The 11,086-nt window shown below is 44.0% G+C and overlaps 1 protein-coding gene across 1 annotated transcript in view; it reads right to left on the reverse strand.

Annotated features, from left to right (window-relative positions):
• The window catches only part of Rab10 (RAB10, member RAS oncogene family), a 53,084-nt gene extending 43,269 nt beyond the window's left edge, over positions 1-9,815 (reverse strand). Inside the window, exon 1 of the mRNA XM_028782931.1 lies at positions 9,138-9,815. Coding sequence (XP_028638764.1) covers positions 9,138-9,264 — 127 coding nt within the window. The 5' untranslated portion in view covers positions 9,265-9,815. The remainder of the gene's footprint in view (positions 1-9,137) is intronic.
• Between the last annotated feature and the right edge of the window lie 1,271 nt (positions 9,816-11,086).

Consider the following 11,086-nt stretch of genomic DNA (forward strand, 5'->3'; position numbering starts at 1 on the left):
CACATACACATGAAATAAATAATTTTTCTAATTAAAATTAAGCTGGATGGGCTGGAGAGATGGCTCAGCCGTTAAAGACTAGGCTCACAACCAAAAATAAAACTAAGCTGGATGTAGTAGAGGACACCTTTAAGCCTAGCATTCGAGTAGCAGAGGCAGACAGATCTCTGTAAGTTCCAGGCAAACCTAGTCTACATAGCGAGTTCCAGGACAGCCACCACTACATGAGACCCCGCCTCAAAAACAAAAATTAAGTTAAAATTTAAAAGTGAAGTTGGTATTTTAATTGTTCATCAGTTAAGTCCAATCATAGGGTGACATCTCTGACACTGAACCAAAATCAGCCTTTCCCATTACACACAAGCTGGGATCATCTTAGGGATTCTGTTACAGTGACATAACTGACTAACACAGCACACAAATAAAGACAAACAAACCCAAAGGAGGTTTTAGGAACACTTGTGTATGGGAATAGGGTGGGCTCTAACGATAGATTACTTGCCTAGCAAGCATGAAGCAGCCCTGGGCTTGATCCCTGGTGTCACATAAATTTTATACTCATCTGTAATGTCAGCACTCAAGAGATGGGAAGCAGGCCGGGTGGTGGTGGCGGACGCCTTTAGTCCCAGCACTTGGGAGGCAGAGGCAGGCGGATTTCTGAGTTCGAGGCCAGCCTGGTCTACAGAGTGAGTTCCAGGACAGCCAGGGCTATACAGAGAAACCCTGTCTCGAAAAACAAAACAAGAAATGGGAAGCAGAAGATTAGAAGTTCAAGATCATCCTATGCCACTTAGAGAGTCTGAGGATCTGAGGTACACTGAAACTTTAAAAAACAAAAACAAAAACTGATAAACTGCATTAGACGTCAATGTCCTGGATGTGAGATTATATGATTTCCCCAAAATGTTACCATTGGGAGACACTGGGCAAAGTAGATGAGAGATCTGTCTGTATCATCTTTTAAAACTATATGTAAGCTACAATATCTTAATAAAAATTTCAATTAAAAGTGTGTATAAGCATTGCTACTGATATGGAAGAAACAAATCAACAGTACCTTCTGTTCCAAGATTGACAGACTGTACCTTTCCTAAGTTCTAATGTTTTGTAACCTTTGGGTGCTCTGTCTTCTGCATCATATTGGAAACACAACATTCCATCACCAATTGTTTTTTCATTAAAACATTTTTCATCACTAGAAAGGATAAACATCAGTTACAGATGCTTGCAACCCAAAATACATGGCAACGTTTTCAAAGAAACCTTTTCTCATTCTTAATTTCCCTTTAGATTTTTCTCTTTTTTTTTAATAAACAATTTTTTAAAACTTTTATTTACACGGTGTTCTGAATGTATGTCTGCCATATCTCCTGGAACTGAAATTACAAACAGTTGTGAGCTGCCATGTATGCACTGGGACTTGAACCTGGGTCCCTTGGAAGAGCAGCCAGTGCTCTGAATGGCTGGGCCATCTGTCCAGCCCCAGGTTTTCTTTTCATTTTTGACAGATCTCATGTGGGCCCTCCTGCTTTCACTCCCATGTGCTAGAACACACATGCACTACCATGTCCTATATGTTGCGCTGAGGGTCAGGTTCGTGGTTTCCTGAATGTTCTACCTACCAACAGAGCACAGCCATTTCCAGCCCCACTTCATTTTTTTTTTCACTTTTATTCTCCTTGCAAATTCCTTTCTTCACCAAGCCCAACTTAAGAAACTTCAAATTGTGTTACTTGCTTTGGTTTTTGAGACAAGGTCTTGCCTTGTAGCCCTGGCTGGCCTCAAACTTGCTGTATAGACCAGGCTGACCTCAAACTTCCAGCATTTCTCCTACCTCTGCCTCTCTGGTACTGGGACTATAGGTATACAGGTTACATCCTCAGTATAAGTGTATGCGAAGAATTCACTCCATATTTACAAGACCTGTACCTTACAATCCGTTTAGGTTTAAACATTCTGCTCTAACCTCAATGTCCTTTCTTGCTCTTTTAAACTCCTTCACAACTTAACCATCTTCAAAAGTAGTTTCCTCATATACATCTATGGCTAGTCACAAAATTTGTATTTTGTGCTCAATAAACAGTCTCATTTGTAAACAAAGACTCGGCAGCCTCCACTTTCCTGCACATTGCAGCTGCTACTACAGCATCACCTGGGCAACCTTGTACTGTTTCAAATTGAAATAGATCTCCAGTATTTCTGCTCCGGTTCTCCCTCCTCCAAGTCACAAGAAGTACCAGTAGTTTTGTTCTAGTACTTGACATAGCATTATATCCCACAATCCTTAAAGAAGACAGTTCTCTCCGGCATTATCTCCTCTGTTCTAGTATACTCTGAACTCCATCATGCAAAGGGCAAATAACCCAGGTTGAAGCATTGCCCCTCCCAGGTAACTCCACTCTTCAAATTGAAATTAATGAGTCGAACTATCTGTCCTAATCTACCAATATTCTGGGGATGAGGGGCAGCATGACAATGAAATTCTCAGAATGAGACACATAGCTGTGAATAGAGACCTAAAAGGACCATGCTGGAGTCTAAGTGAAACCTGAAGGTTCCTCTTTTCTCACCAGCCACTGTTAGCATTAGCTGTCATCTGGAAAGAAGGGGCTTTCTATGACCAAATGCTCTTTTTAGACAGCATGATCAAATGTTTCAACAGTTTTGTAGGTTTTCTTTGGTAGTGAGTGTTACATGTTACAAAATTTACCATTTTAACAACATTTAAAATGAACGTAAGCTGAGGGGGTGGGGGGGTGACGCCACCTTTAACCCCAGCACTTGGGAGGCAGAGGCAGGCAGATTTCTGAGTTCGAGGCCAGCCTGGTCTACAGAGTGAGTTCCAGGACAGCCAGGACTACACAGAGAAACCCTGTCTCGAAAAATCTTAAAAAAAAAAAAAAAGAACATAAGCTGAGCTTGGTGTTACAATAATGTAATCTCAGCAGAAAGGGAGGCAGAGGAAGAAGGATCAACAGACTCCCATCACCTCCAAAACATACAAGCATATGTGAGTCCCTACTTCAAACTCTGAATAGGTCTTGCCTAGCATGCACAAGGCCTTGGGAGTCAGAGTTCTACCACAACTTTTTTTTTTAACTGCTTTTAACTGTTTTGCCCTTAAAAAACAAAACAGGGTCTCTAGCCCCATTAGTCTCAAGCTCACAATATAGCGCCCTATAAGGATGACTTGGAACTTCTTTTTTTTTGGTTGTTTTTTTTTTTTTTTTCGAGACAGGGTTTCTCTGTGCAGCCCTGGCTGTCCTGGAACTCACTCTGTAGACCAGGCTGGCCTCGAACTCAGAAATCCACCTGCCTCTGCCTCCCAAGTGCTGGGATTAAAGGCGTGCACCACCACTGCCCAGCGACTTGGAACTTCTGATCCTCTTCCCTCTTCCTTTGAGCACTACCATTACAGTGCACCACCACACTCAGTTTCTGAAGTTCTGGAGAATTAAACCCAGGGCCTTCTACTAACTCAGCCATGTCCCTAGCCCTTTTTGGTTTTTTGCTGAATTTTATTAACCAAAGTACCACCGTAGCCAGGTGAGTCCAGAACGCACAACATAGCCCATGAATCTTGTAGACCCATGTAGACCTTGAACACACAAGCAATCCTCCTGCTGCAGCCTCACTGGGGTTACACTCATAAGCTGTAACACCAGGATCACCTATGCTATTTCCCACAGTACTATCGCAAGTCCCAGCAACATGTCAGAGTTCCAAATCCTCCAGATTGTCCTCAACACTTGCCTGTGCTTCTGTGGGGTACTGTGAGAATAGCCATTTGTTCCCGAGTCTATCCCATGAGTATACTGCATTACTGGGCATGGAGCCAGAGCCTCACACGTGCTGAGCACCCTACATCCTCAGCCCTCCTTTTTTTTCATCTGAACAAGTTCTCACTAACCTGTCCAGGATGCTCTTGCTCTGTAGACTAGACAGGCCTTCAACCTAAAATCCTTCTGCCTCAGCCTCCCGTGTAGCTGGGATTAAAGGCCTGTGCCACCTAGTCTAATAGAGAATAGCCATTCTAATGACTGTAAAATAACATCTCACTGTCGATTTGACCTGTTTAATTTTTTTTTTGTTTTGTTTTTCGAGACAGGGTTTCCCTGTATAGATAGCCCTGGCTGTCCTGGAACTCGCTCTGTAGACCAGGCTGGCCTCGAACTCAGAAATCCGCCTGCCTCTGCCTCCCAAGTGCTGGGATTAAAGGTGTGCACCACCACTGCCCGATTTTTTTTCTTTTTTTTTTTTTTAGTTTCTTTAATTATTAATGAGCCATTTGTACATGTATTTTTGGAGTCAAGTTTACATAGTTTTAATCTATCCTAAAAGCACACGCTTCAATAAGAAAAAGTCCTTAGGCATTCTGGCACTCCTGCAGCACACGACTGTGTATCACTGCACAGCTCCCACGTGCTTTATGACAAAGGTTTGGCTCATTTTTCTAAAGAGCAGATACTATATAAAATGAGGTCAGTTGGATTTCATCAGCTCTTTTGTTGCTTCCCTTTTGTTTGGAAGACGGTGTCTTACTTTGTAACTGGCTGGAACATGCTACATAAACTAGGCTGATTTCAATTTGCTGTGACTCTCTTGTCTTTGTCCTGAGTCATGGCATTACAGGATTGTGCCACCATGTCCAGCTTATCCCTGGCCAGCCTGGAATATTCTTTGTAGATGAGGATAGCCTTAGACTTACTTATATCCTCTGCTTTCTGAGTACTGGGATTACAGGCATGTGCCATCACATCTAGTTAAATCAACAGATTATTAGGGAAAAGTAATTTACATTTACTGATTAATTTGACTCTGTGTGTGTGTGTGTGTGTGTTCATACACACTCTCAAGTGTCACAATATACATGCAGAGGTCAGAGGGCAACTCGGAGTTGTTGATCTCTCCTACCAAGTAGGTCCCAAGGAACAAGCTCAGGTCATCAGGCTTGGCACAAGTGCCCTCAACTGCTGAGCCATCTTGCTGGCCTAATCAACAAGTCTTTAATGGAGGTTAGTAGAATCAATTTATTCTTCCAAAGCTCAGCTAATGTACTCAGATAATAAAAAGATACTAACACCTCTCATAGAGGCAAGTCTTTATCAATTTAATTTTCTTACATGGGGGCCAGGGACTACATTATTCAGTGAAGATACTATCCTTAGAAAAACAAGAACTCGAGGTATGGAAAGAGGATTAAAGACCAAATGACAGCACATTCAGTGGAAACAATACATTAAGAATGTGTGCTTTGGCTGAGAGTGGTAGCTATTGCCTTTAATCCCAGCACTCTGGAGGCAGAGGCAGACAAATCTTTAGAATTTGAGACACATCTGGTCTACAGACTGAGTTCCAGGACACCAGTACTACACAGAGAAACCCTGTCTCAAAAAAACAAACAGGCTGGAGAGATGGCTCAGCAGTTAAGAGTACTTGCTCCTCTTGCAGAGGATCTGGGTTTGTTCCCAGCACCCACATAGTGACTCCTGTCTACAACCCCAGTTCTGGAGACCTATCACCTCTAGCCTCAAAGGACACTAGGCAAAAAGTATACACACAAACATGCAGACAAAACACTCTAACACATAAAATAAATAAATAATAATTAAGCTAATACACACAATCCCAGCACTTGCGAGACAGAGGCAATTGGCTCCCTGAGTTTGAGACCAACTCGGTCTAAACCCAAAGTTCCAGGACAGCTAAGGCTACACAGAGAAACACTTGTCTCAAAAAAACAAAAAAGAAAAAAAAAGAATGTATTTTAAGAACAAAATATTATACTTGCCTCTACGAGAGGTGTTAGTATCTTTTTATTATCTGAGTACATTAGCTGAGCTTTGGAAGAATAAATTTTTCTTGTAACTATACTGTAATCGAAAAATACTTTCCAGGGAGCATACTGCCAAGAAAATTATGGTCAAATCAACCACTGAAATTTGTATACATCCAGAGCCAGTAACTTTCTTAATTACTTTCCAAATAATCATTAAATTTCTAAGACCAGTTTTGCCCCAGAGTGCTTGATGCACAACCATAAGGACCTGAGTGCATATTCCCAACATCCAAGTAAAAAGCCAGGCATCACACAGGGAATCCCAGCACTAGGAAAACCGAGACAGGAGGATCTTTGGGGCTTGCTTGCCAGCAATCTACCAGCAAGCTCAGGGTACAATGAGAGACCCTATCTCAAAAAGCACAGTGGAGAGAACAGAGGCCCATACCTGACCTCATCCTCTGGCTTCCACATGCAACACCCCCCCCCACACACACACACAAATTACTCAATTATTAAACAGCTAATACTTAGTATTAAGTAAAATCTGATCTCAATTTACTTCACAATACTCAGAAAGCAAATTGAAAGTTAAAGTATTAAAATAAGTCAGCCCTGGTCCAGTATGTTCTGTATAAAGAGGATATCACTGTACTATCCTATCTCTCTTCCTACCTGTGTTCATGATTCATCATCCACCTCTTTTAGGACTTAGCAACTACAGGGAAAAAAAAAAAGCATAGAACCCTGCCTCTGTGTAACTTACTATTCAAATGATCTTAGACTCACTTTTGATGTTGTTTGTTAGCAGTCTTGCTATTTGAACCTGTGATCCTCCTGCCTCAGACACTCAAGTTTTGGAATTAGAAGCATGAACCACCACACCCAGCATATACTGTCAACCTATAATAACCATTACCACATTGGCAACTTATGCTAAATATTAAGTGAAATGTGCTGTCCATACAGCTCCCACACTAGACGGAAACAATGTAAAGCATCTGTTTGAAACTGGCTGCATATGTGCATCTTTGACAAGTTAAAAGATATTAATTTTTTCCTTTGTGACTACCAAAGTTTATGAAGATAGCATAAGAATTCAAAATCTGCAAAGAGCCAAGTTTGAGCTAGACTAAGAATTGTCAGAATTGTGTTCATTTTCTTAGCTTACTTTATTCAAATCTTGTGTCAAAACATCAAATGTTTTTATATCAAAATGTGTAAATGCCAGAGGTTACAGTAAAATTGTTTAGCAGAGCACCAACAAATATTCAAGCAGTCATTACACACAAGATATATTAAATCCATAAAGCAACATATTCTGTCACACACCAGTAGCAGGAAGGCCATATATTCTGCACAAACCTGCACTGTGTTCCTACAAAGTACCTGGCATCATTTTTAAGTGCTTTGCTCTCACTGACCTATAAATCCTCACAAGCACCACACACAACAGATACATTTATGCTAATACTATTTTAAGACATTGTAGCCAAAGTTGCAGTTAGTAGCTAGAAATTCAACACAGCAGGCTACATGGGAAACAACCCATTTCCCTAAGTCAAAGGACAATAAACACTATGGGTGGAATCAGGGCTGGAAGTGTAGCTCAGCAGCTTGCCTACCAAACATGAGATTAGTCAATGCCCCTGGGGACAGGCAGCCGGAGAGCTGAGTGGAGTTCTTTACTACAAAACTTTACTTCCTACTTCCACCTCACCCTTCTCAAGGGCAGGTTTAAAAAAATAAAAAATAAAATAAAATAAAATCACATACTAAATTCTCTCTTTCAGAAGAAAGCCTGTCTCCACTCTGATCCAATTCCTACTTGTCTTTCAGACTTTGTTTTAAACTGCTAGTCCATGCAAAGCAGATTCCCATAATTCAGACTAGCCCCCTTCCTCCCTCTCCTCACTGTAGTCCTTTGCACACTACTGTCGCCGTCTTCATCAGACTGGTCAAGGGGTCTATTGTATCGACCACTTATTCCCATAACTTTTAACAGTACCTAGCACTAGTGCTCAATACCCACCCAGCTCCACCTCAAAGCAAACTTAGTGCTGTAAGTGCTAATCCACTAAGCAGAGGACAAGTTCAAGCTTCATGATATTTTGACAATCCCGCCCACCAGTAAGGTTAAACAATCATTTTAAATAAAAACTTGCTCACTTTAATTCCAGTATAACTTGCTTTATAAGAATATGTTTAAGCTACTTACAAATATGTCTTAAGGAAATCGAAGCTAATTTCAGTAAAATTATAAATTGGTTAAAATCAGTTTGATTTTCAGAATTCTTAGGAAAAACCACTACAGCTGCTTCTCTATATAACCTCATCATGAAGTTAGTTACATTTATCATAAGTTTTCCTGCACTGCTCTTAATGCCGGAGCTGAGGTCCAAAAATGATAGGCACCGGATACTTTAAAAAACTGGGGACGGGAGGGGGAGGATGTTTCATGTACAGTTACTCTGACAAAATTAATGATAGTGCCAGCGTCAAAACGACTTTCTTGGAACCTTCCCTTTTCATTTCCGAAACAGGAAACCCATTTAAAAGGTCAACCCCCTAAGTTTTTATTTCCATACCAAGTAATTCCGAAATATGTGGTGAAAGTTCATTAGAAGTCCTTAGAGTCATGATTGATGAAACATTTTCCTGTAAATTCTAGCATCAAGTAAAACATGAGGACCTGACTTGATTCCATCGGGTGGAAGACAGAAACCGACCATCTCCCTCAGACTACTGCTTCTTTTGAGGTCTTGAAAAAGCACTGTGAGCCAACCATGCCAGATTCCCACCCCAAGCACGAAGGGCCTCCGATTGTTTGACACATCAATGGTTCAGTCAAGACAGCCAACTCACTTTCCCCCGCCCCTCTCATTTTCCTTAATGATTCTGCAACTCTCAAGTTTACTCCAAGTTACAGCCAGATGGAATATTTTTCTCTTGACCCCAAATTTAAATTCGGGCCTTTGCCACATAGCCAGTATTGCTTCAATCCCAACCACTAAAATACGTCTATTACAAATAGCAAGCACATCAAGTAACTTCACGCAATTATGGTAAGGCCAGTCAAGTCACTTAAAGAAATGGGATTCTGGAACGCTGCTAAATGTTGCACATTTAGTGCCAGCAGGCACCGAACAGAGGAGACTTGAAAGCAAAAGACCGGATGGTAAGTATGGGAAGACCCCGCCCCGTAAGCGCTATTCCGATTCCAACAGTAACTTAGGTCTCTCGTCTGGAATCGGAATCACTGGAACAAAGGCGTAAATTCCGGGAAGCAAGATGTCTGGAATAAAAGAAAACGGCTCGCGGCTACAGAGCCCCCACACCATCCTGCTACAGGTCTTACCTATGGTGGAAATAAAGGTGGTATTGAAGGCATCATCCGAAAAACGAAAAAGGACGCAGGTCTTGCCCACTCCCGAGTCCCCTATCAGGAGCAGCTTGAAAAGCAGGTCGTACGTCTTCTTCGCCATTGGGAGGAGCGGCTCGGGCGCTCGCCGCCGGTAGCCCCAAGGGATCGGTGCTGCTCACTACGGCCAACTCCTCACCCGGGCGTTCTGGGGCCGCAGCAGCGGGGTAGCGTGTGCCGGAGGAGAAAGCAGTCCTCGAGACGGAGCAGGAGACCTTCCGAACGGCCTCGTCGAGGAAGCCCCGACGGTGGCGGCGCCCGTGCCTCCGAGGGGCGGCGCCCGCGGCTCCGCAGCCTCTCCCAGCCGCTCCGCCCGGTTCCGGGGAGTCGGTCGGGACAAAATGGCCTCCCCTCCCCCCTCAGCGCAGCTCGGCCGGGACGCTCCCACGGGCGAGCGAGCGAGCTCTACGTCGAGGGAGCGCGGCAGGCTTGAACACGGCCTCCGCCCGGAGCAAAAACTCCGCGCTAGGACGCGGGCGAGGGCAGCGGAAGGTCTCGCGAGCGGACGAGCCCTGCTACATAACCCCAGGAAACCGAGCCGCCCCGGCCAGAGCCACCTTTTTCCCCGTGCCCTCTCACGCCGGCGTGCGCGCTGCCTGAGACGCACGCAAGGACGTACACCCGCCCTTCTCTCGCGCCCTCGCCCCTGCGGACCGCCTCTGCGCACGCGCACGGGAGGGCAAGTAGGGCACGCGGAGGCGGGACCAGGGAGGGCGAGGCCACGGGCGCGCTCCCTGCGGCCTTCTGATTGGGTGAGAGGCTTGACGAACACGCCCCGCGGGGGAGGTGCGACCCGGGAACTGCGCAGGCGCACTACGTCCGTGTAGCTCCTGCCCTCCCTTCCCTTGCCTTTTCCGGGGCACCCATCTGACTGCTGGGATCCTTTACTCCCTCTCAGTCTTCTGTTGAGGACCTAAGGATGTTAACCCAGCGACAGGCGTGGGTGGCCACGCGTCCCTATGTGTGTAGTTCGTAGATGCAAGAGAAAGAAGTGCCCTAGGACATTCAAGAACCTCCTTACTAAACTCGGACATCTCCAGAAGAGATCCCGCTAGTGGGGCCGTCTTGACAACCCGGTCTCCTTAAGAAGCTAGAGTTGAGAGAACCGAGATTCCAAATTGAAAAAGTGGAAGCACTCCTGTGATCTGAATGATGTCATCGGCCTGAGGAACCCCGGGTGCGGGGAGAACCTTCCTGCGAATGGAAGCTTCGCTGCTTCAGGCCTAAGCAGCCCTTGGAATCCCGAGAGCTGAAGCGCTCTATTCAGAAAAGGCGGGCGGTCACCCTACCCAAAGTTGTACCACCAGATTGAAAATTTGAAAGCCTGCTCCATCCCTACCAATCTCTTCCTTGCTTTTCACTTGTTTGTAGGTTGGTTGTTGCAAAGTCTGGCTCCGTACTCCAATACTGGCCTCCAATTCATGATTCTCCAGTCTCAGGGCTGCTCTGGTGGGGTTACTCTACCACACCTATACCATGTCTTTTCTCTGGTTTTGTCCCTCTTCCCTCTCTTTATCAGTCTTCTTTACACTTCCCTTTTCTTCCTTTCTATAGTCGAAATAAGCAAGTTTCTAACCTACCTTTCTCAGTATGCTCCAGCACTTGCAGGATGTGTTGGTAGAATAGTTGAGTCTGGTGAGCTGGTTCACCAATAAGGAGATGTTTATATAAACAAATTATATATATTAAGTTAGTATATAATATATATATATATGTATAAGCATATTAAATAAAAATAAGCTACATTTTGGCAAACACCTCACCATCACCGAAATGTACATTTCATGTGTAACTAAAGTCTTTGATCATGTTCTTTTGTGACCATCTCAGTTGCGATCATGTTCTTGAAAGACTCGTCTTCCTTCTAAACACCCATAAAGATTTGA

The sequence above is a fragment of the Grammomys surdaster genome, unplaced genomic scaffold (genome assembly GCF_004785775.1).
Source record: "Grammomys surdaster isolate TR1022 unplaced genomic scaffold, NIH_TR_1.0 946, whole genome shotgun sequence".
Lineage (NCBI taxonomy): Eukaryota > Metazoa > Chordata > Mammalia > Rodentia > Muridae > Grammomys > Grammomys surdaster.